Here is a 25710-nt window from a genome sequence, read left to right as displayed (position 1 = left end):
GAGAGTCTGGGATCTATAAATAAATCACGGTATCTACAAATGAAACAAACATTTGGGTGTCAATAAGAAAAAACAACAGGCATACCTTGTGATGGCTTCCTCTATGGAAAAAAATACATCCAATGAAAGTATTGTATGTGTGAAACTCCAGTAACAAAAATGAAGAGGCCAAAAGCAAGGCACACAGTCTCACTGTCACTGAGGAGGTGAAGCTACAATCTGAAATAGAGTGGCATGGACATTCACTCACACACACACACACACACACACACACGGATAAGCATGGCAGCTGAGTTAACACAAGACTTGGCTATAAATATCCCGCAGCAAGAAGAAGTGGGACATACTACCCTGTTTGGGAAACACTTTGACACAGGAAGAGTGCTGTAAACGGGGAGAAGCTGGGAATGATTTTGATATTGAAATCACATGATTTCAAAACATGGTCGATTCATTTGGCGCCAATACTTCGTAACAGTTAAGCGGGGACTTTGCTAGGGGTCAGATGTTCAGAATAACCCCATTTCCTTCAGACGTTTTAGGATAAAAAGTGCACCTGGATATTTGTTAAAATATAAACCTGTGAAAACACAAAGTCTTGGCAACAGCTAGAAAAAGAACAAGTCAACAGTCCGCAGGGCTGCTAATGTCTGGCGGTGTGATTTGACGGACAGACTCAGCTGTGAGATGCAGGGGGTGGGAGGTGAGATCTGTGGGAGGAGGGTGTCAGAGAGAATTAGAGAGAGAACAGAACCACCCGAGGCAAATGGATATTACGATTTTTTTGAACGGGTCGAATGAAGCTGTCATGGCGGAATGTCTCAGAAATCCTTCTTGATCTCAAGATTACAAATTTAATCTTTAGCAAACTTCATTTTAAATCAATTTCACACGGAAGGTCTTGCTTTATCTTAAGGCATATTGATGGAAAAAATAAAACTGAGGAGGACATCAAGTTGTTCACATTTTGAGGTCAAACAGAACAGCACCGCGCTTAACGATACCAAGGTCATGGGTTTGATTTCAAGTGAATGCATTAACTGATAAAATGTATACATTGAATGCAATGCAAGTCACTTTGGATAAAAGCATCTGCCAAATGCATGCATGCAAATGACAGAATAAGATTACAAATGCATGTAAAAAATAAATAAAAAGGTCAGTTTTGAATGAGGACAAACACAAAGCCTTTTAAAGAAACAATTTAAGGAAAACACTTTCGAGTGGGGAGCTGACTCCAGTCTAGCAGCATTTTTATTTTCTTATCTAATGACATTTAGACATTGACTCGAGTCCAAATACTTTTGCGGCTGCTGCAGTTTCGATCAGTGCAGTTAAAAACACTATTTAGCCTTTTCACATATAGGCCCAAGAAGAGAGGCGAACGATATTACAATATGGGGAGGATGGTAAACCTCAAGAACCCTTAGATTGATTTGAGCTTTGATTATAGCTGCAGGATAACGGAGGACATCCAAGAGAGGACTGTTAACTCCAGAACACTAATGCACAGCTTAATCACACTGAGATCTGGACGCAGTTCCTCCAAATGGCTTTGACATGCCCTGAAAGTTGCCTAATTGTGGTTTCAGTTTATAAATCTTGCACTGAAGAGTTAGCTTTACGAACCAGCGCCCTTGTCCTGATATAAACAGAGTAAATCCCGAAAGCATGGAGACAACAGACACGGCAACACGAAAAAGGGGCTTTTATTTCTGAACTGTTTTTATAAGCAGTCCAACACATATTCCTAGCTGTTTTGAAAAACAAAACAAAAAACAAAAGAATTTTTTTTAATAACAATTATCATTCATTGAATAATATTATCAATAATTATTATTATAATCATCATCATCATCGTCATCATTATCATCATAACCTTAAATGGTAATAACCCCAGACAGTAGTATTTGCGTTTGTTTGTGACACATGAAAAAGAGTTTCGGTTGACTGTAAACCCGGATACTTGACAGCTCCGTGCCCTAGGTAAACCCACGCACAGAGGGACTAGCTCCCCGACCAGACAATAAATATGAAAGAGAGCAAGAGAGTCCTGTATTAAACAAACAAAAATAATAATCTGTAACTTGTAGGTACAATATCTAAACTTTTATGTGCAAGATCTGAGCTGATTCTTCACCACAAATAGTTGAACTCACATCAAACCCGATCCCTTCCCGAGTCAATTTTTGTGTCTACGTCGTAAAATCTTTTAAATAAACCTAAGCTCATTTGTTTTCATTTCATATACACATATATACTTAGATTTTTGTTAGTTTGTTTTTCTTTTTTATTCCTATTTATCGCCCTCTTCCGTTTCAAAACCTGCGTTCGCCCACAGACAAATTCACCGCTACGGAACAGACACACAAGCACTTGAATGAAGCAAACACTGACGAAGTGAATGAAAAGCTACCGTTAAAATAAAATATAAAACCCCTGAATAAAACATGGATATTTAGGACTGGCGGAGGTGCCACCCTTCTCGAGAAACGGGCTAGCAGTTTCAAAACACGGTACCGGCCGCCGCCGGTCAGTAGCTTTGAGGCGTAGGATCGTTCGCCCCGCGGCACACTTGTTCCACGTCACCTGAATTTGGTCACATTTTTGTACCCTTTCTCAAACTCGTCGACACTTGCCTGTTAAAACGTACCAATTTTACTTTCCAAAATAAACAGCGAGCGTCGCATGAGCTTTTTCATTGGTTCAAGGACATTCTCCTACAGTCGTTTGGCACATTTATTTTTTCATCAGCTCGTGATGGAAAAGTGCAGAGATAATATTTCAAAACAAGCCATTTTGGTTTGAAAATATAACCCTTGAAGGGCACTAAAACATCCTCAGGATGGCACCTCCCAGACACTCAAAGGCTACAAAAACTGGTCGACTCCCCAAAACCCTGCAATTTTTGCAGGGCGTCGCATGCAAATCACTCGAAATGCACAGACAGGAGTCGTAGAAAAAGAAAATTACTGCATGGAAAAAAAAAGAACCTGAATATACATGAAGAAAACACTTCTTTAAAATCATCTCATGCCTGTTAAGCTGTGCTTGTTTTTCCATTCAAACCAAAAAAAAAAAAGAAGGAAAAATAGACCAAAAATAAATGCACATTAACATGCTCAAAAAAATATGTCATCTATAGAAATCTGCATTTGCGTCACATTCAAAACAATATAAAAATTTAAACTATATTCAAATCAAGCCTCACAACAAATGGTTTTAAGTTGTCGCTCCTTCCACGATCCAAGCAGCCCACCTTTCCGAACACCTGTGAGTGCGAGCGGACTACCTTCGTTCTGAATAACAGTGTGTCTGCCCGTAATGGATAATGGTGATGCCGCTTTGCGCGTCTCACTCTCAGAAGCGCAGGCATAACTAAACACAAAGACAGACAGAAGACCTCTTCGCACCTCATTATGAGATAAGTCATCCAACTCTCCGCTCTTTTACACCGACGGTCCTAAAAGAGGCGCGAACGCACAGTTCTCTCAGCCTGAGGTTTGCGCGTGTCGCAGATTGACAGATGTGAACCCGCCCACCCCGCCCGCCCCCAAGCTGAGACATAGGGACAAACACAGACAGGCAGAGACAGAGATTCGCCATATATGCAAACATTGTCAAGAAGATTATACTGTAGATGCACAGAGAAAGGATTCGTATATACAGTCGGATAAAAGACTCCAGGGATGCTGCTGCTGCTTTCTTCCTAAGAGGTCCCTCTAACCGAGACATCATGCATCGTCAACCGTCCACTGGCGTCTATGTACGCCGAAGCTGTTCGAGCAACTGGAGGTCTGCAGTTCAGTTTATTCCTGTGCGTTCAGGTTCCAACACTGTTCTCGGAGCCGTTCACAGGGAGATCGAGGTGACGCGGCCTGGACTCGAGGAATTCTCAGGTGTCTCTAGTCAACATTTAATTCATTGGCACTTTTTGCACTTCTGCGAGTTCAAAGGGGAGGGGGTTGGGTTCAAGAAGGGGGCGTGTCCTCGTAAACATCCCACCACATTCCTTCCCATTGTGTCAAGCAGCGTAAATCACTCCACCATCAGAAAAACAAACAAACAAAAAAGACGAAAAGAGAAACAAAAAAATACATTCAAGGTGAAAGAAAACAATTCTTCCAGGTGACAACATGGGCATATCCTTTAAAGCAACAACACCTACATTTTGCATCGTGTACACACACAAGTACACGCATTTAATGCACGTGAACGGGCACGCAGCAACCCAACTGAATTTGGTGATTACAAGGGCTGAGCACCAAAAAAAAAAAAAAAGCTCCCTAATTTTTACACAGTTTGTTGTCCTCTAAGAGCACAACTTGGATGTGCACAACACTCGCAACTCATGCTGTTACACTTGTTCAATCCGACAGCGAGTATTACGGAAGTGTAGAAGACTTTTGTACTTTACAAGTACAGGACAGGGGTCGGGTGCCACAACAGTCCACAAATCAGAGTCCATTTAGTATGAAACTGCATGCATGCCAAGCACCCACAATGTTGACAGAAAGTGGTGCAAAGCATACGCTTCAAGAACTGCACAGTCAGTGAGGTGGCCTTGGAGTTTCCACAAAGGACATGAAAAGACAATGGGAGTAATATTGTTCAAGCCATCATCTATTGAGATTGTTTCCATCTGATTAGCTCTCTCAGACCGAATGGCTCTAGTTTCCCTTGGCAAAAAGGATCCACCGGCTCCCACAGCAGAAGCACTGATACTGTCCGGCTCTAGCACACTGCCACTTGGGAAAGAAGCTCCAAGTGAACATTGGTTGGGTTTTTGGGACCCTTACAGCAGAGGCCTTTATCTTTGCCTGTATACGAGCATGCCAGCGTGTGCATGGAGAATGTGGGGTTCACAGAAGAAACAAGAGTGGCGTGCTCACAACAGAGGCACAGTATCCCAGCCTGCACCACTGGTCAAAACAAGGTCCAAGATGCAGCATTGACATCGCTGATTGTTCTTGAGCATTATCCTGGAGTGACGCCAACCCCAAGGAACTGTGTGTGTGTGTGTGTGTGTGTGTGTGTGTGTGTGTGCATTTGATTGACGGACAGTTGTGGAACAGCAGCCCAGCAGAACCCTCCAAGATGGACCATGTGGCGGCTCACTGTGCCGATTGGGAAGCCTGATGGTGCTGGACAAGCGTTTTGCTGGGAGAGAGTGTGAGAGCGTGTGCATGTGTGTGTTGATGAAAAGGATGGAGAGGAGCAGTGGACAAGGGTGGCGGGAGGTGGGCGGCTCACAGGCCGTTACTGTTGCGGTGAGTGAGCGGAGGTTTGGACAGTTCCACCACGTTAGTTCGCCCCTTGCCGATGACTTTGGGGGCACGACGCAGCAGCTTCTGGGCCTCGGTGAATGCTTCGGTGAGTTCTTTCTTCCACTGCACGAACTCTGGGTCACTCTGTGAGAAGAGGAAGAACATTATAAATAAATTGCTAATCTGATTTATTACTTTAACAAAGCAAGAACACTAATGGATTAAACCCTAGCAAGCTACCTAGACAGCATTTTTAGGCACACTGGATGCAAAGGATATTTAAAATACGAGTTTGGACAAATGCATCTTTTGTAGATCAAAATCAGACAGCATTCGAAAAGCCAGTTAAGGGAGATGTTAATTTTAAATAAAATTATTTTATTCAAAATGTATTGGTGCCTAAATATGTTTTTTCTGTTTTTAGAAAAAAAAACAGAAACTCCCTGTTCTAACTCGTACTATTCTCTACGATGTCTTAAACGTATTACTAGCACTTCTTGTGTTTATTGCCTCAAAATGAATTGCTTATTGTATTCCTCATTTGCAAGTCACTTTGGATAAAAGCATCTGCTTTATATGAATAAATGTAAATTTATGTATTGATCGAAAAATTGTTCTAATTAAAAAATGCCCCAATATTTTGGTGTGCTTTGTATTGTTTTGTGCCTAGAGTATCGTTGGCATGCAAATGTCTGAAGGCTCATTAACGTGAAAGCTATTTGTATTGCACGAGCGGACTGAAAAAAGCATTTTAAATCAGCCTCTTATGTGGTTTAATTTCGGCAAGGTCTGCAAATGTGTGGACATGCACTTCCCATGTTACTCTTGCGCTGATGGGAAAAAATATTCTCGGCAGAAAGCAGACGCAAAAACTTCAAGAGATAAGGAACATGGCCTAGAACAGAAGTTCATAGCAGCTCATGCGGAAGCCAACAGAGATAATTTTTTTCTGGATAATTTAATATTTTCACATATAAGAAGCCCACAGAGGATGATATAAGAGCAAAAGGGGAAGAAAGAAACAAAGGTTGGGCATTATGACCAAGGCTTAATATTATGGTAACAGTACATCAGACAATATAATTGTTTTTACTAAAAGAAATCATGGAAAAAAAATGTCTGTTGTTTTGTTTTAACATGATCCTGCAATCGCTTTTTATTGGGGGGTTTAATCCAGTCTAACATCCAATTAAATATTTTAATTTAATATCATATATAAGAAGCCCACAGAGTCAGTGCTTTACTTTTTCAGTCCTATTTTTGTGACTGAAACCAGTTCTCTTCTCTTTTTTAAGAAAAACAAGGCAGGTAAAATTTATTATTAATTGTATATTATTATTATAAATTACATGATTTCATCTCATAAGTGACATTTAAATACAGGGTGGGCCATTTATATGGATACACCGTAATAACATGGGAATGGTTGGTGATATTAAAGTCCTGTTTGTGGCACATTAGTATATGTGAGGGGGCAAACTCCTCAAGATGGGTGGTGTGTACTAATATATACTAATGTGCCACAAACAGGACTTTAATATCACCAACCATTCCCATGTTATTACGGTGTATCCATATAAATGGCCCACCCTGTACAAAATGCATGATTTATTTAGATATTTAATACTACTACAAATAGTACAAATGCATAGGTAGCAACAAAAGTGAAGCAAGATGAAACAAGAACAAAAGAAGGAGAGGAAAACCCACAATGAGACAGTGAGAACAGCATGAAGGTGTCCTACCTCGCACTGCAGGACAAACTGTTTCCCTCCTTTGATCCTCAGCAGGATACACTTTTTGTCCTTGATCTGCGTCTCCTCCACAGTCACGATCTGCTCCATGGTCAGCAGGTTTTGCTGGAGGGAGGAAAGACTAATTAGCACATCCCTCTAAGAGTCTTCTCACAGACTATCCTACTGAGTTTGTGAGCAACACGCCATGCTACCCGCTAGCCGCTAGCTCTGCATGGGTGGGATTTTATTCTATTCTTCAGGTATATGCTATCTATCAGCGTCACTTGCACTGAGGCAGAACTTCTAGAGGTTGTCTCAGGCTACGAGGGCGACAAGCTGTTCTTGTACTCAATGAGTCAGTGTTGGTACAACAGGCTGAAGACGTAGCATCTCATGTAACTGTCTGATCTCGGATACCTGATTCCCATCAGATCGAAGGATAAATGGAAGACATCTCACTTCTGTACAAACATTTTTCCTCTAAATGACAACCGCATTCAGTCTGGTTTCTATGGACCCTGATTTAAAATATGCTTCTATGTGAAAATCTAAACCTTTTTTTCCCCTAAGCCGCCTTCTGAATAGAAAATGATTTTCAAACACAGCATAAAACAAGGGATGCAGTGATCTTTTTAAAGTAATAGAAAGAGAAAAAAAATTCAATACTAAGGTTAGGCAGAATGACCAAAGTTTTATATTATGGTAACAGTAAATTTTAAGCATTTTTTAATATATTAAATAACTATGTTGTAATTACTTTTTTTTATTTATAATCCATTCAATTAAATATTTAGTGTAATATTATCATAAGTTCAAAAACACAGTAAAACAAATAAAATAACATTTTGTTCACGGATCAATTTGCCGGAATAGAAAAGGATTTTTCAAACAACACTGTATTAGAGCATAAACCTAGGAATGTACAGAATATTTTTGTGTTATGAAAAAATATATATGCGACCCGTGCTGGAAAAATGAGTTTGAATGCACACAGGCTCATTGCGAGCTACAGGCAAAACAAGTCAAAGAAATGTCAATAAGCCCTCGTCTAGCAATCCCAATGCTCCAAATAGTAATTACATATCTAAAAGTATATTTATTTGTACGTTTCTGAGAGGAGTACCTTTTGTTTTGTCCATGAAAATGGCGTATTTCTCTGCTTGCTTCTCAACGACTGGTGCTTCCCATCAGCACAAGTTTGTTATTGTTTTAAAGCGAAACATTTCAACTTTGTGAATATTCATAGCGAATTCTAGATGGCATGAGTCTGAACCAATGAAATGTGATTTTCAAACTCATGCTGATGTAAAAAGTATTCACACAAACATTATCTGTTATGTCTCAAGTTAACGTTTGGTTAAATGTTGGGGAAAACATCTGATGTGAAACATTTATATTAGATCCGTGCGATACAGTAGGTCTTAATATATAGGGCTGTCTGTCTCAATGTTAATCAAACAAGGGTGGTATCATGGGGGGGAAAAGTATATATATATATATATATATATATATATATATATATATATATTTTTTTTTTTCCTATAGATTTTTATTTTTGACTTGGTTTGTGCCAAATCTGGTGCTATTACAAGGGATTTTAAGGTATGGTTGCTAGGTGATTTTGTTTTGGAACCTTCAGAAAACTTTGATTTTTCTCAAAATTAACTTTGCTGACTCTATCAACTTCAAACAGGTGCAGCTCATTAATTTTTTTTGTCTAATTCCAACATACATCATTTTGAAGGTTTTCTAATAGAGAATGTGAAAATAACATTTTGCTCAAGACTCATTTTGCTAGCACAGGTCATATGCATATATGAATATAAACTAAATAGCCAGTATTACATATCTATAATAAGGTTGCACATTATGAACCAAATTTATTTAACTGAAAAAATATATTTAATTTAAAGGTAGGGTAGGTAGGATTTTTCAAAAAAAACAAAACATTCCAAATTAGTTTAAACTGTATTTATATACCAATACATAATTAAAATATAAGTACTCTGAAAAAGAGAGTATAAAAATCGAGTGTCTGTAGACCTCTCACGACTGTTGTAAACACAGCTAATTATTTCCATTCACTCCACCCCCTCCCTTCTGGGCTCCTCCCAAAGCCACGCCCCCAAAACACATGAACGCGCGACGCCAAATGCTCAGGCTCAGGAAGACGCATTTATTTACCTGAGACGAGTGCAGAGGAAGGAGCGCAGTGCATGCAGTGACATCATGTCAGAATCACATGTAATAAAATACCTAACTTTATCACTATAAATATAAACAAATAAGATGGCTTTTAGTACTCACTATCAAGCTAGCATATCGATACTGGTAAAGTTTAAAATATATTTTGTTTGATTCGGTAACGAGCTATATTTAGGCTATAGGTAACGAGCTATATTTATAAGGCAAAGCTAAAAACAGGTTGCATTGATACACGTTTTTCCATTACCATCAGTTAAACTGTGATGAAGGTGAATTTCGTGTAAGAGTCATAACATATACGGTGTTTTGCATGTAAGAGTTTACATGATGAAAACATTGTTGACTCTGATGAGGACTAACGTTACACTCCGGTGACAAGTACCGCATCGTCGGTTCGAGGACAGGTCCGGGGTCGAGGGCGAAGCAGAGGAGGTCGTTCAAGAGTGCGGGCAACCAGGGTCCGAGGAAGTAGTTTTTGCCTTGTTTGCCTTCGCTGACTGCATATGCAGGTGCTTTGAATTTTGAATGCTCTTTCTCTGCCATAATTTTACTCTTCGTAGGTTCCGCGCCTCTCTTGCACTCCCCTCAAATCAAACGGGTGCGCGCGCATATGGGCAGATCTAGCAACAGTGGTGGTAGCCTTGGTTGCGAGAGTGAGTGACAGTCGCCCAAACCAATCAATTGTTTCGTCCCGAATGGAAATAATGAGCTGTGTTTATTGCAGATTAAAAGGTCTACAGTCACTCGATTTTTAAACTCTCTTTTTCAGAGCACTTACATTTTAATTATGTATTGGTATATAAAGACAGTTTAAACAAATTTGGAAAAAAGTTTTTTATAAAAATCCTACCTACCCTACCTTTAAATATTAGATTACCATGTTGTAATAGCCACTTTTGGATAATCCAGTGAATTTAATATTAAATTGATAATAATAATATGAACTATTTTATTTGGAAAGGGATGGGTGCAAACTAAAAGATCATACATAAAATTAACGGAAAAAGCACAATATATAGCATCTTAAAATCAAATCAATTAAATGAATGAATGAATTAAATCCAGGTTGCCTCTCTAAAAGTCTCCATGTCCGTCTCCATGCATCTCGTCTCCAGCATATTCCACAGGAAGTGCATTTACCCTTCAGATTGAAGATTCGGGAGCTCAGGGAGTTAAAAATGCAGGAAACTGGTGAAATCTGCACTTCTTTATCTTAGTTACAGATCAGGGCAGAAACTCTCTGGCCCCAGGGAATCTGCAGTGACCTACTTCTGCATTACACAGACCTGCGCGCAAACGCAATCGCTTCCTCCGGATGGGAAAGACTGAGGGATTGGTTTAGCGGTGGAAAGAAGCAGAGGATATTAAAAAGAGAGGTGGGCGTCTCAATGTTTCACGGCTTCACTTAACCACCCAGGCTGCAGGTGAACCTGCGTCACTATGGGAATTTCGCAGCAGGATGAAGCACTACACAGGGCATAACCTAATCTTTAAAGTGATGCGATTCCTCCTCCCCTCCTTCTCAGAATATTTAACAAAATCATGATAATTCCTGGTCTAAAACAGATGATGAAAAATGAGAGGAGAGGGGGAATCAGCTAAAATGCACCAGACTCACCTTGAATTTACGTTTTTTTAAAGTTTTAGTCCAATGTTCCTACAGCGCAGGGACACACAGGCAATTTTCATTCTCAGAAAATGGTCGAATAACCCCTTATACAGATTCAAACACATAAACAAAACACACAAAAACACTTACCCGAGACTCTCCTTCGCCTCTCCACTCAACACGGTTGGGAAATAGGTAGAAATACCGCCGCTGCCACTGTGTCAGGAAGGGGTTTCCTAGCTTCAGCATGTAGCCGTGCATAATACAGTCCTTCCCCAGCGCGTAGTCTGCACAAACACCGCACAGATACTCGCAATTACATAATGCTCAAATGTTGGACACTTAAGGTCATCTTGTTACAAATTGCTGTATTTACTTCAATTTTGGTATTTTCTCAATCATATTAATAAAAATCTTGTGTTCTGGAGAAGAAAGTCACATTTGGAAAGACATGAAAGTGAATTAATGACAGGATTATATTTTTGGGTCACCTATTCCTTTGAACTCTCACTGAGGTTTAAGCCATTTGAATTCCTGCTCACAACTCCTGTTCTTGTATCTTGGGGTCGTGACGCACGCGATTAATTCAGGGTTTGCTAAATTACATGGGCTCTTTCAGATCTATTTCTGACCATCACACTGACGGTCATGTGATGGGTGCTGTGTCTTTCCCTTGAGGGAAGCACGTGGCTCCAGCACTGCTAACAAGTACGTAGGGTTCAAGCCTGTCCTCGAGGTCGCTGGTGGAACTGACACTGGACCAGTGAAAGATGATTAGCTGACGTCACCTGGGCCTTTAATTCATGCTGGAGAATGTAGCACTACCGTAGCAGAGGCCGTTTTCTTCTCTCGGCACCGCTGTGTGAAATTACTGCTTGTCAATTCCGTATACGGCTTATGATTTAATGCAAACTGGAGTTTCCACCAAAAAATAATAATCTTTTGGACCCCCTTAAAACCTGGGTAAATGACCGAGTGCTACAGACAATGTGACGCCTAGAGTGGCTATTCATTAAAATTTCATGAAAACACTCCGCTATAGTTCTCAGAAGTTAGAAAATGAGAGTTTGCTGAATAAGAGCAAACAGGATGTTTACAAACAGCATTTTGCAAACAGCTGTTCTGTGTACATTGCCATGACACAAACGCTAGTTACACAAATATGAAAGTGTATATGAAAATATTTTTTATTTTATTTGAATAATTTTTTATTTTATAAAATAGAATAAAAAATACTTTTTTGAAAGAAATTAATACTTATTTTCAGCATTAAATTAATCAAAAGTGACAAAAGGCATTTATAAATGTTGCAAAATATTTCCTTTTCAAATATACGCTGTTCTTTTGAAGTTTCTATTCATCAAGGAATTAAGAAAAAAAAAATTGCATCACGGTTTCCACAAAAATATGAACCATCACAACTGTTTTCAACACTGACAATAATAAGAAATGTTTCTTCATCATTTTAGAATGATTTCTGAAAAATCATATGAAGACTGGAGTAATGATGCTGAAAATTCAGCTTTGATCACAGGAATAAATTACATTTTAAAATATATTTAAATATAAAACAGTTACTTCACAAAATCACAAAATTACTGTTTTTACTGCATTTGATCAAATAAATTTAGCCTTGGTGAGCTTAAGAGATCTTACAAAAACATTAAAAATCTTACCATCCCCATACATGGAATGATCGTGTATAAATATAAAATAACATTTTAATAATAAGCTATCTTACATTAAGGAAATGAGAATTTGGGGTATAATGCACAGACATTAATGTCATAATCAAACAAATCCTAATGTGCAGTGTCTCACCTTCTTCATGGCCCTGCTGCTTGTTTTTGGCCCGCTTGCGCGCCTCGTTCTTATCCGTGTCGCTGTTGACGGCGTCATACACAGTCTCGGCCACCTCCTGCTGCCAGCGCTCAGAGATCACCAGAGGAAAGTTCTTATAGAGCTCCTGATCACTGTCAAGCAGCTGAGAGAGAGACACACACAAAGATGACAATGACATTCAATTCAGACAATCTCTTTCTGTCTACATGGGCAGTCTTAGCGAGAGTAAGTTGCAATGTGGACCAGACTTTTTGCTGGAAGTCAAATTCTGGCAACAAGGGAGAAATTTAAAAAGCTCACAGCATAATGGAAAATTCCTGCAGATTTTAAAGCATGAAACCCAAGCTCAAGTGCTCTTAGATTTAATACAGCTCTCTCAGTGCTTACACTTGGGTACACTTGAAAAACTGTAGTCCACTGAGCCACTGAGCTGAAGCAAAGACATCAGCCTTGTTTGCCAGCCAGTTTGGTCCCACGGTGACAGGTTTTACCTTAATTCCCTTGGTGTCCTCCTCGTCGAAGGAGCCGATGTCAAAGGCGTCTGCAGCGTTGACCTCTCCTCTGGGGGGAATGAGGGGAGGGGGGTACTGCAAACAAACAGCAGATTCAGAGAATTCATATTTCACAAACCATCTAAGAAATGATCATGGCAGGAATGTGTAAAACAACCGACTAGTTCATCTTGCAGAATAAACGCTCATTTACATCAGGAACCAATCAGGAGTGTTAAAAAACAGTCATAAAACATATAAAGCGCATTAGTGCTCGACCACTTTTTCTGCTGCGTTGATTCCAGAAGTACTTTTTACATTCATATAAGGCTTTGTTAAAGCATTATAAGTCATAAAGCAAGCCAAACCAGCTATGAGTTGAATCACAACATAATCTTTTTTTAAAGCAAAAAGTATTTTGGCTTGAGTGAGTGAAAGAACTACAATTCCATGAAGAATTGTGAATGACGATTAAAAAGGATCCAATTAAAAACGATGGGGAAATATAAAACTATTAATTTAAGTTGTTGATTATATCTATAGAAACAATATGTTTGCAAGTTTATTGCGTGATAAACATATATACACAAAATTGAAAGTATTTTTATAGCATAGCAAGACTCTATTACGTCATTTGTGGTGCTTCATGGGAGTGTGCGTTCCCTGCAAGCTCTTTTGGCACGATTTGCTCACCACAACTCTACGATTGGTGGAATTTTCTGTACAGCATCATGGGTAATGTAGCTTTTCCCCACCAATTCAGTAAAAAAAATACTGTTGAAAAGACTGTTGCACTCTATTGGCTCAATAACCAACTATAACCTTTTATTTAAAAATAAATATATATAAATATCTATATCTCTCTATCTATCTATCTATCTATCTATCTATATATATATATAAATATAATAGTCCTCATCATACAGAAATCTACAGATTGTGCACACTAATGGGAACACTGCTCACAGGAAGTGATTTGAGTGATTTGACAGTAATTGTCTTATAAAAACGTATTGTTGAAGGCTTCACTTTGTGCATTGATGGTGCTGTAAAGGGGATGAAATTGGAGTCACAACTTCCTGGAGTGGACTTTAGCGTGCTAACAGCCACTGTGTCAGCACTCTAATACACACTCTCCGCGATGATGTTTGTCTAAATTCATTCCTTTTAAAGCAGCAGCAATAAAAAGAAAAAAATCTTAGCCTTGCTAATCGATTGTTGGATGGCTAGTCAACTATCCGGACTCTAAATTAGATCAGTTAAACATTGCAGTTACACAAAACCATATTCTAACAGACTATACATTATTCGACAAGGTGTCTTAGGGCTGATCCCGAAAACAGAAGGTCAAAGGTCTCACCTTCTGGAGATAGACCTGCTGCCAATCGATTCCCTTGAAGAACACATGCTCCTTTACCTCTGACGCCCTACAGTGTGTAAAAGAGATCACATTCAGACAAGTAAAGTCACATTTATTTGTATAGCGCTTTTCCCAATAGACACGGTTTCAAAGCAACTTTACAGAAGATCACAATATTAATGTTCATAATATCTTTATATTTTCATGCCTTATAGTTGTTTTTAGCAGAGTAGTGCGATTATATAATTTACATTTTGTGACGATACAAGCAATTTTGTGACAAAAAAAAAAGGCTTTGCTATACAGTATATATTGCTGTACAGGTAAAGTAGCATGTACTTTATCAACCATCACCACTTCTGACCAGCAGGTGTCAGCAATTCAAAACGAGCTGCAAATAATTCCCAGCATGCTCTTCTGCCTAATCTAAATGCTTTAAGACAGTCGCTCCATCCAGACAAGAGTCATCAAACTATTTTTTTATTATTTGAGTAGTCCACTACAAACAAAATACAAATAAATAAATAAAAAACATCAAAACGTGACAGCAGTATTTCAGATGTCTAATCTTGACGATGGAGAGTGTTTGACTTACCCCCGCCCAAGACACCCCAATCTTTTGGCAACATCTCGCTGTAAGAGTCCTTCCAAGAGGGACTTGAGCTCAGGTGAGAAGGAGTCAGGCAACTCCACATTCTGTGGAAACAGAGGAACAGGAAGTGGCTCATGAGTTTGATTGAGGTCAAATTAAACATGACTTTATGCAGTGTTGCCTAGTGTTTGACGATTCAAGTGAGTGAGTGTTTGCTTTTGTTTTATTAGCTTTCCTCATTAGTTACACAGAACATTCATTAGTAAAATGCAAATATACAGGAACAGCAAACTTTCTACTTGCCATCTAGATCAACAGAGCATTAACAGTACCCAGTGCTTAACGGTATTTAAATATCCTCATAATCATACAAATGAATGTGAGGACAACCAAAAAAACAATTCGCTTACATAACAGGCAGTGTGCCAAATGCACATTCAAATCAGGGTCAACATTCACTAAAGTCACAGTAAATGCAGACGAACAACCGCAAATCAGGCTGTCAGGTACCATCACAGTAACACTGAACTACATGCATTGCGTTACAGTTTTTTTTTTGGTGGTTTTAGCATGTAGTTGCTAAATAAACTACTGTTAAAAATTATTCATCAAAGAATCCTGAAAAAAAAAAAAATCCACAAAAAAGGACATTTATATGAAATATTTCTTGAGCAGCAAATATTAGAATGTTTCTGAAGAATCATGTGACACTGAAGGCTGGAGTAATGATGCTAAAAATAGAAAATAGTTATTTTAAATTGTAATAACAGAGGATTTTTGATCAAATAAATGCATCCCAACTTTTGAACAGTAGTCTTTGGTTGCCAACTTTAAACTTCAGTGTCATGATTAAGTTTTCCAGTCCAATCTTAACTAAATCTGATGAGAGTATAAAACCACTTATTTTACAAGTTACCTTCTAAATCCTTGACTAATGAAATCTGGAGATAATTTTCCCTGGGAGGTTGGCATCCGAAAACAAACCCTGAGTAGCTAAATTATTGTGACAGGATTGTCAGGAGTCCACTGGAATTTCTTTTATTTCATCAGGAAAAACAAAAACAAGATTTACTGCTGGACATTGTGAAAAAAAAGTAAGAAAATTAAACAACAGTCTTGCTCAAAATCTTTGTGTTCCAGTTTCCAAATCTTGCCTGTCAGAGGAAAACTGTTTATCGTCTTTAAGTGCATCATCCGGGTATTTAAAGTACACTTTTTCTATTTGGAAATTCTCAGTGTGAACACATTACTTGCACGATTTGTATTACAAAACGTCAAAGAATTAGGGCTGCCCTCGACTAAAGATTTTTCTGGTCGACTAGTAGTCGTTCATTTAAGCAATTATTAGTTGACTAGTCGCGTTTATATTAATAAGCCATAAATCATAATAATGAGCCTTTAATTGCCTATATAATACATAGCCTAATCAGCGCTAAAACGCACGCATAAAGCTTGCCACAGCTCATCGGCAAACGTAATGATTATGAGTGTATCATGAAAAAACAGGAGACGACGGTCTAAACATTTTACTAATTTATTGATAATGTTTACTGTGTTTTTGGCTGCAGAGATTAAGTCACGATGCTGACTCGTCATCCCCGCAGTAGTGGACGCGCTTATATGCACGTTTCATACGGATTACATAATCTGAGAATATTTATTTTCCACTTGAATCGGTTCACTTAAAAGTAGACATTTCAAGCTTTCTATAGATATATATCTCATGTCTGTGAGGAAAGTATACACTGAGTTTCGGTTCACTGAGACCAAGACGGTAGAAAGCACATTCTGATTGTTTTCATTATTTTACAAAAGCACAACGTTTTGTTGTTATTGTGAGTTAGGAGTCTGAATGTAATTCCAGTAAGTGCTTATGCGCTTAAGCTCTTAACACTTATACGCCTAATAATAGCGCACATTTATCTAGGTTAACATTAGAACGAGCGGACTTGTAATATTGCTACTACTTACATGTTTCAAGTGATAAGTCTTATTTAAGGTCGATGAATGATAGGCAAATGTTTGGATTTCTTGCCATAAACGTTCTGTCCATCACAGAATGCGTGATTTCTCCACTTCCTGTGGAGGTTTATTTTTTTCTGCGACTAACCGACTAATAAAATGTTGGTCGACCAAACCTCTTCTAGTTGACTATTAGGCGGCAGCCCTAGAATAGTGCATAAATATGTGAATTGGAACGCACTTTATGTTTTAAGTTATGACTCATTGAAATTACCTTCATAAGCAGCGAAATAGAGTCTAGCTACCTGATACTGTAATAAGCACAAAAATACATGGCACACACAAATACTGTGTATTTCTAATTAGTTGTAACTATTTTCTATCAATACTGATTTTTTTTCATTATTTATAATTGCCATTTGCACTGAACTAAGTTTTCGCAATGTATTCTGGGACTGCCTTATCGTTGAAAGAAGCATGCAATGCTGCTTTTGATTTTAATTAAAGCCAGGAGTCTCAGAAGGCAGCATATTTTTTGCCTTGGGAGAATTCACGTCTAAGTAGACAGCTCACTTGTGTCTCAGCTTTAAAGGGAAACCACAAAAAGTCCCAAATCAGCATTAAAAACAAGTGACTTCCTTTCTAGTGAATGTACAACAGTCAAGAGCGTGGCAGCTTGGTGAGGACTAAATTACTGCAATGGTGAGAGGAGGACAGTAAATGCAAAGCGTGGATGCAAATTCCTCTCCATTAGCGTCCCGTTGTTAAACAGTGGGTGTAAAGGCACAGGTGCTCCAATGATGAAATGCTTGCTCTTCACTTTCACGGAAAACTGTGGCTCCTTTATCTATCTCCCGCTTCACAGCAATATCCGTCATTCAGCATTAAGAAGCTCTCCAAAAGACACTTTCCAGTTTGAACTTCATTTATAGGCAACACTTCACTAGAAGTCTTTAAAGCTTTAAAACTAAAATCTGTGTGGTTGCTAAGATGTTCTACGTAACTGCTGGCCTATTTTTTTCTATGGGATTTTTCAGTCTATTTCATCATGCACAATGTAGCAATTTTAAATTAGATCACTCTCATATATATGTGATTATGTGTGAAGGTACATAAAGACAAACAATAGAGAATGGTAAAAATGAAGCTGCGTGTAGTTTCTTACCATGGTAAGGGTCATGCGGTCAATTTCATGTTTGTCTTTGGTCTTGTGCTGCCTGAATGGACTGTGCCTTTGAGAACAGAAGAAACAGAGTTCATGTAACCACACACAAAGTGCTCAGCCTCGCGACGTCAAACAGAGGACACATGTGGTGATTTAGCAGTGACAGGTAGGCGGGAGGGGGGGTTTCCATGAGAGTTCAAAAACCGTTCAATCTCAGTTGTTGACTGTGAGACACATCTGTGTGTGTGTATATATATTTTAAAATGATTATTTTCAATTTTATATAAATAATTTTTAAATAATTACATTTTTACTTATATACACATACATACACACAGGTTTTATATGTACAATTATTTATTTAAGTGGAGTGTAAAGTTTAAATGTATAGAAAGCTTTCCATGCCTGTTTGACCCACTTTCATTCTGCTTTGAAGTGTGTGACATACACCTCAATGGAAAGACATGCACCAGACTCCACCCCCCCATTACATCTTCCTCTCACCCCCCCCACTCTCTACCTAGCAACCGTTTCAGTGGTCTCTCCTCCCCCTCTCTGTCTGCCTTTTTTCTCTATGATGTCTGGTCCTGACCTCCTGCTTCCAAACCCCTGACATTTAAACCTTACACTCCACATCAAACAGGTGAGAAACACAGACAGAGACTAAAAGAGAGAGAGAGAGAGAGAGAGAGAGAGAGAGAGAGAGAGAGAGAGAGAGAGAGAGAGAGAGAGAGAGATAGAGAGAGATAAAGAATTCATGAGCGGGCCGCTGCAGAGGGCGGTCTTACCCTCGCAAGAGTTTGAACAGCATGCAGCCCAGAGAGAACCAGTCGGCGCTGCTGTCGTACGCTGTTCCTTTCTGCAGAACCTCAGGTGCCATGTAGCCATGGGTACCTCTGCAAACACAGCAATTAATGCACATTAAAATCAAACCGTACACACCCCCCGGGCTGAGCACACACTGACTGTAAACATAAAGCTCATTCTTATACATAACACAAACATTCAAAAGAATTGCTACATTAGTCCACTCTACCAAAAACTAATTTTGTTATGCATTTTCATTTTGTTTTCCATTCTCTCTCTGACCCATTGAATTTACCATGATGTTTTTGCTACTGTGCCGTTAAGATTGCACAGTCTATATTTAAATGAGCACATTTGTTGAATAACTGCTTTTTTTTATTGAAATGAGCATTAAATTAGTGCTGACATGTAAACGTTGGTGGTAAATATGTAAAATTGTCACGGCTATGGCATCATATCCACAAGAACTTTGTTTCAGCTTTGCTTTGTAAACATCAGAGTTTGTCTGCTTATTGCACCAGCACTACCATTCAAAAGATTGGGGTAGTGATTTGTTTTTTTAAATAAATTATTTTTGTTCAGCAATGACACTTTAAATTGATCAAAAGTGACAAAGCTTTTGTGACATTATAAATGTCTCTTCTATTCAACCCTCGGCACATACACACCCTATACACAATACTCTATACACACCCTTGGCAATAGAATCGCCATTGGCTAGTAAATTTCGCCAGACTGATATACTAATATATATATATATTAGTTCCACTAAATCAGCTTATATTTTTAAATATCTGAATGTACACTCTTAACATCAGTCAATCAAGCATTATTATGATACTATGCTAATCAAGCACTATTTAATGATAGAACTTCAGTAATTATAACTAAAACTTGGTAACCATGTATGCATATTTGTCATTTTAACTGAACTTAGGACTGGTGGTGGTGCTTAAGATATAGTTGGTCATTCAGTTACTGTAAAAAATAGATTAGAGTAATAGATCATATAAAATATTATTAAAAGATAATACTACTACCACTAATACTACTACTAATACCAATATATAACTAATGATGAGCTGCTGGGTTCATGAATGTTAATCACGTTGTCTGCGTTCCCTCGAAATGATTTGCTGAAATCAAAACTGGGATGAGCGTTAGCCAATGAGATTGCCGTTTGCACATTAGTTCCGCCCACTACCGGAGAAACCGGCATATCTTCTGCTTGTTCTTAAAAGCTGAATAATTCCAAATGAACTCCGTTATTTTGACAGGAAAATACAACAAAGAATATCATTTCCATGTAGGGCGTCGATTCTGTGTGGTATGTAAGGCTCTCCCGCTCTCTCTCTTTGTGTGTGTGTGAGAAACCCAGCGCTCTCAGCAAAACGATCGAGAGTCATGAACCTTCACACTAGTTTACGGTTCGTCAAATACAGGTACGCTGCGCATCCATTGAGCTGCATATAAATAGTACAGATGGCTTGACGGAGAACGAAACTCTCAAGCGCTCAGTGTTCAGCGAGTGAAAATATAAACTTAAAGGACAAATCCAGTGAAAAATGAACCTAGGGGAAATTAACACATGGTTACCGAGTCGATCGTTCCCTGCGATGCGTTTTCATGAAAATCGAATGTATAGAGTTTTATCTTTAAAAACAGATTAGCTCATAACACTAGTATATGGGGCACAGAGTAAGTAAAAGTAAATCGGTAGTTAATACCACTAACAAGGCTCAAAATAGCCTCACACTAACACGGTAGCATAATGAGGGTCCCTACATGCAAACCGAAGCATTGAGAACTTTGTAAGTGTACAGACAGTTTAATAAGAAGATACTTTATAAAGACAGTACATTACACGTTTACAGACAGGCGTCATCTTGGAAAACAGTCTCGACTAATCGAGTCACGAACGCCGTGCTAAGTGAGCTGGTCGATAGGAATTACGCATAGTGAATTACCCCTAGGTTCATTTTTCACTGGATTTGTCCTTTAAAATTAGATCAAATAAATGTGAGCTTTTGAACCGAACTCTTGAGCGGAAGGGTACATTGAGGTCATTTCAAAAGAAAAAAAATCCTGATGTGTCAAGTTGTCATTTTTCTAATGAATGAATGGATTACAAAATAAAATGACACTGAAATAACACTGAAACATACCATATACAAGTATGTGGTAGCAAACACCACATGCATGTATAACATGATTGCTTATATGTTATTCATTGGTTAAAGCATTTGTATACTTGCACAAAGAAAAAACAGATTAGACTGGTTTAAGATTTTATAACTGGCTACAAAAAGCTCCAATACGCTCAAACATGAGTATGAGACAACGAAGAGCTTGTGTCAACTGAGAAACAGTGTCAGAAAACAGAAGCAATCACACTTCCCCCAAACAAGAGACACTTTTATATTTTACACTGATAAAAGACATGGTTTTGATCCCTTGAAAAGAGGAACTTACACGCTGGCGTGTGGTTTCTTCTTGGAGAAATCGCAGGCCAGGCCCAGGTCAGAGATGCGTACGTGTCCATGTTCATCTAAGAGGATATTCGCAGGCTGTGGGGAACAGCAAGTGATGTGGAGGTTAGGACAGTCAAAATAAATATGTTTAAGAGCCTGATAAAGAACAGACTGTCTTTTTGTGAGCAAAACCTACACAATTACTGTGCATTACTGTGATTCAATGGAGTACATTTACTGAAGAAAAAAAAAATACAGCAATAGTGTAACACTTTGTCTAAGTGCAAAGCCAAAAGTTTTCAGCAAAAAACGTGACCATGTACACAACGGAAAGCGTGCACAATAGGGCTGGGTTAAAAAAAATAATGATTTCTCGATTTTAATTGATTTCCATTTTGAAGAACCAATATCGATTCTTACACCCGAAGAAACAATCTTTCAGCCTATGCTGTTTTCAGTTGATGAATGAACAAAGCTTTGTAGTGAGCCTCCCATCCAACAAATCCCAATTAGCATTGTGCTTTGTTACTTCTGTAAAGTGTCAGCTTTCAAATTCTGTCAATTTTATTACGAAATTCAAACAAACACTGTGCTGGCGCTCTTTAATGTAGAGCAACAGATCGCTTTCAGTAAAGCAAAGTGGCAGCGCAGAGCGCATGTGAACTGGTCGTCTCTTCCGCTTTACTACTAGTTACAGTGCATGCACACGGGGCGTCGGCGTTAATGCTTCTCATTTACTTTGAATGGGTGACGTCATGAGTTGCCGAACTGAATTGTGGGTTCCGTCGAGCTGCGTCACTGCCGTTGCTCGCAGCAGAAGTTGAAAAATGTAACTTTTCAAGCACCAACGCAGATGTCAGCCAATCAGATCGCCTATGCAAATACCCTAGTGCTGACGCTAGCCAATCGCGTTCATGCAACACCGAAAAAGTAATGTGATTGGCTGTTGTCACTATGACGGTCGAGACGAAATAAACATGAAAAAAAATAAAAAATAAAAAAATAATTTAAACAAATTGTATAAATACACACATACATATATTAACATTGAACATTAAATAAGTAAGATTTCAAATGCTATAAATTATTTAATTACATACACACAGTTATATATATGACCATTCCAATATTGAATGTCACACAATCACAGCCAATGAGAACATATTTGATCTTTAACATACAGGGATTTAGACCAATGAGATTTCCTATGAGCCATAAATTAGCATTTAACTACTGGTGTTATAAAAAGATCTGCATGATGATTATTAAAAAATGATCTTCCACATACAATTATCAGCATATAGGTTTGGAATGATATGACGGCGAGTAAACAATAACGAATTTCATTTTTGGGTGAACTATCCCTGTAATAGACATTTCACACTGGAAATCTTCCCATGCATTCTGGTTCTCAGGAACGTATAAGCAAGAGGTATAAGCAAGCAAACGTGATCTATTTCATGCGGAGTTTTTCTTCTACACAAAACAGCAGTGATACTGCACCCCGCTCGCATGTGCAGTCTCCCGTTTCAGGACCTTGCCAGGGAAGATCCTGCATATCCTCAGCAATCTGGCAGCGCGAAGCCCAAACATCTCACTTAAAATTGCATAATTCACAACGATTGCATAACACTACTCCTGCGGCTTCCACACGGAGGGTCGACAAATGACATGATATTAGCGGTCATCGCAATGGCAGGCTAAACTCTACGTTTGGGACTGTAGGTTAAGCTCCGTCATATGACGTACTTTTCCGTTTAAAGACAATAAACAGTGCTGCCAAGAGAGACAGCTCAGCCAAACTTAATAAAAAATAACCTCAGACGACGACGCAGAACAGATTCAAGCTTACGTTACAAAATACACAAACTCGAACGGAACATTTCGTTTTCCCTTTTTAGCGGGAACAGGGAATCACAAGAACAGTTTTTCCAGTGACAGAGGACAGTACAAACAATCCTTTCAGTGTGAAAAAGAACGACTGGGACGGCGATGAACTTACTTTGAGGTCTCTGTAGACGACGAAACGATTGTGCATGTGTTCGAGGCCCAGTATGATCTCAGCTGCATAAAAACGCATATCCTTCTCGCTGAAGACCCCGTGCTGAGAGAGGTGATAGTGAAGGTCTCCGCCTGAAAGACAAGTACAATCAAACTGCATTATAAATATATAAGATCAGTGATTCCACAACAATTCATTTACTTTTTGAGTCGTTTGTAGGGAGTTTAAAAAAAATCTAAATTAAAGTATATTAAGCAACATAAAAATAAAAGTAACAAAAAAAAGCATAATAAAATAAAGCAAGATAATAAAAAAACAAAACCAAACAAAAAAACAAATACTAAATTTATATATTTAATCGCCATTTATAGTTTGCAAAATCATAAATCCTCTATAATAATATTTCAAGTTGTAGGTCGGTTAAGGATCTTCTAGTCTACCCAGTATGAGTTCAATTAATTATTGTAATTTGATTGAGATGTCACATGAACAGCCACTTGAACAGTGTCCATTTCTGAGAATTCTGGGAAAATGTTGATCATTCTGATATGTAGGAAGGGTTATTACGAATAGATTCATGAGTGTCTAAATGCTTTTGTTGAGTTAAATCCACTGTTTCTGAAGTGTGTGATGCGATTGTTTCACAAATCAAGAAGGACGTTCAGAGAAGTGGCCCGTGCTGCAGCGCAGATACAGGAAGTGTGAATGTGTCTGAAGAGGAAGCTCCGCCTCATGTTCAGGCTGACATTGAGTTATAGAGGAAGGCCAAAATAAGAGCCCTAAATGGCCTTCTACAATCTCACACTGGGTGATGTTGGCTTGGATTGGTGAGACTATCTAAACTATAGCACAAAAATATGCTCATGAATCTAAAACAAAACATAAAATCAAATCAATATGAACACATAACACAGAGTCCAAAGCATTGTACTTCTGCTTTTTTTATTTGGAGTCTTAAAGCTGTAACACAGACGCAAGAAGTGCCACGTAGCGTCTAGACGTATTGCGCACCGGATGCACACATTTTACTGCCAGTTTGTGTTCAACAATATTGATTGTTTAAAGGTATTATGAAATTAAGATAATGTCTGTACAGCAGTCCTGAATCATAGCTGGGCGCTGGTGTGAGTACACTCATTGAAAACAATGTGTTCAAATTTTAACCATGTGGCGCGATGCGACACTGCGCTTCTCGTCCGGTGTGCGACCCCCTTTAGTCTTTTGTGTACCGAAAAATTCATTTATTTTAGGTTTTGGCATTTGGCAAAAATTTTACTCCTATACATTGGCATGAACAAGCCTTTAGACCAAAGAGATTATGGCTGCCCTTACCATTCATCAAGTCCAGGATGAAACACAGTTTATCAGGAGTGTGGAAGGCATATGTCATACACACTATGAAAGGGCAATCCTGCAGAGAGAAAAAGAGATGGAGAGGGTACAACAAATGAGACAGGGATGTTATTGTGCAGTCTGAGTATGACGACGAGTTGAGTTTGCACTTGTGAACGTGTCACTCACCCCGGTGCTGACCAACGACAGCATGATTCTCTCATTGAGCGCCAGCGTTTCTCCCTGCTTCATTTTGATCCGCTTTTTATCCAAACACTTCATTGCATACCTGAGACACACACAGTAAGTGAGCACATCCTTTTATCCAAACCCCAAAGAAGCTTCTTTTTGGTTTCATCCTTACAACAGCACTTACATTTTCCCTGTGTCCGCCTTTCTGCATCCGTACACCTCTCCAAAACCCCCTCTACCGATGATCCGATGCACACTGAAGTCATTCATTGTCAACTACATGCAAAAATAAGACATTTAAATAAAACAAGATTTCAAAAGTTTTTAAAGGTGCATGAATAATTTTTGGGTAAATAAAGCACAAGGAAGAAAAAAAAAGAAAAAGAAAACTCACATGGATGTTGAGCTCTACATTCTTCCACTGGCAGAAACGCGTGAACTTGTCGCTATAGAACAAATAGAAAGGTTTTAATGTTAAAATCATTCCCAAGCACCAAAATAACTCAAACACGAACATCTGAATTTTTTTATTAGCTTTGTAGCCGTCTGTGTCACCTTTCAATGAACTTCTGAAAGATCTTTCCTCGAAGACTGTCACAGATTTCAACTATGTATGGCTGGAAGGAGGCAAGCAAACAAATGCATCAGGATCTGTTGGGAGTCCCTGCTTTCCAAAC

At 38.6% G+C, this 25710-nt stretch overlaps 2 protein-coding genes across 8 annotated transcripts in view; both read right to left on the bottom strand.

The window, feature by feature from the left end:
- myo18b (myosin XVIIIB) overlaps positions 1–883 on the bottom strand; it is a 52575-nt gene extending 51692 nt beyond the window's left edge. For 3 of the 7 annotated variants that reach the window (XM_084104490.1, XM_084104491.1, XM_084104492.1), the window contains exon 1: positions 86–883. The gene's annotated coding sequence lies outside the window, so the exon portion shown is untranslated. The remainder of the gene's footprint in view (positions 1–85) is intronic. The other 4 variants (XM_084104494.1, XM_084104496.1, XM_084104493.1 and 1 more) reach the window with 3 other exon arrangements.
- Positions 884–1691: 808 nt separating this feature from the next.
- grk3 (G protein-coupled receptor kinase 3) overlaps positions 1692–25710 on the bottom strand; it is a 65453-nt gene continuing 41434 nt past the window's right edge. Inside the window, exons 6-21 of the mRNA XM_084104538.1 lie at positions 25589–25650; positions 25428–25479; positions 25218–25309; positions 25031–25130; positions 24842–24920; positions 23510–23640; positions 21509–21603; positions 19018–19125; positions 18230–18296; positions 15106–15206; positions 14511–14577; positions 13151–13246; positions 12639–12801; positions 10968–11104; positions 7013–7126; positions 1692–5411 (exon numbers count right to left, since the gene is read on the bottom strand). Of these exons, the coding sequence (XP_083960664.1) occupies positions 5250–5411; positions 7013–7126; positions 10968–11104; positions 12639–12801; positions 13151–13246; positions 14511–14577; positions 15106–15206; positions 18230–18296; positions 19018–19125; positions 21509–21603; positions 23510–23640; positions 24842–24920; positions 25031–25130; positions 25218–25309; positions 25428–25479; positions 25589–25650 (1626 nt within the window). The 3' untranslated portion in view covers positions 1692–5249. The remainder of the gene's footprint in view (positions 5412–7012; positions 7127–10967; positions 11105–12638; positions 12802–13150; positions 13247–14510; positions 14578–15105; positions 15207–18229; positions 18297–19017; positions 19126–21508; positions 21604–23509; positions 23641–24841; positions 24921–25030; positions 25131–25217; positions 25310–25427; positions 25480–25588; positions 25651–25710) is intronic.

This window comes from Abramis brama, assembly GCF_963993115.1.
Source record: "Abramis brama genome assembly, chromosome: 25".
In the NCBI taxonomy this organism is placed as follows: Eukaryota; Metazoa; Chordata; class Actinopteri; order Cypriniformes; family Leuciscidae; genus Abramis; species Abramis brama.
The sequence above is the reverse complement of the archived record's forward strand: the minus strand, read 5'-3'. Positions and strand labels throughout refer to the sequence as shown.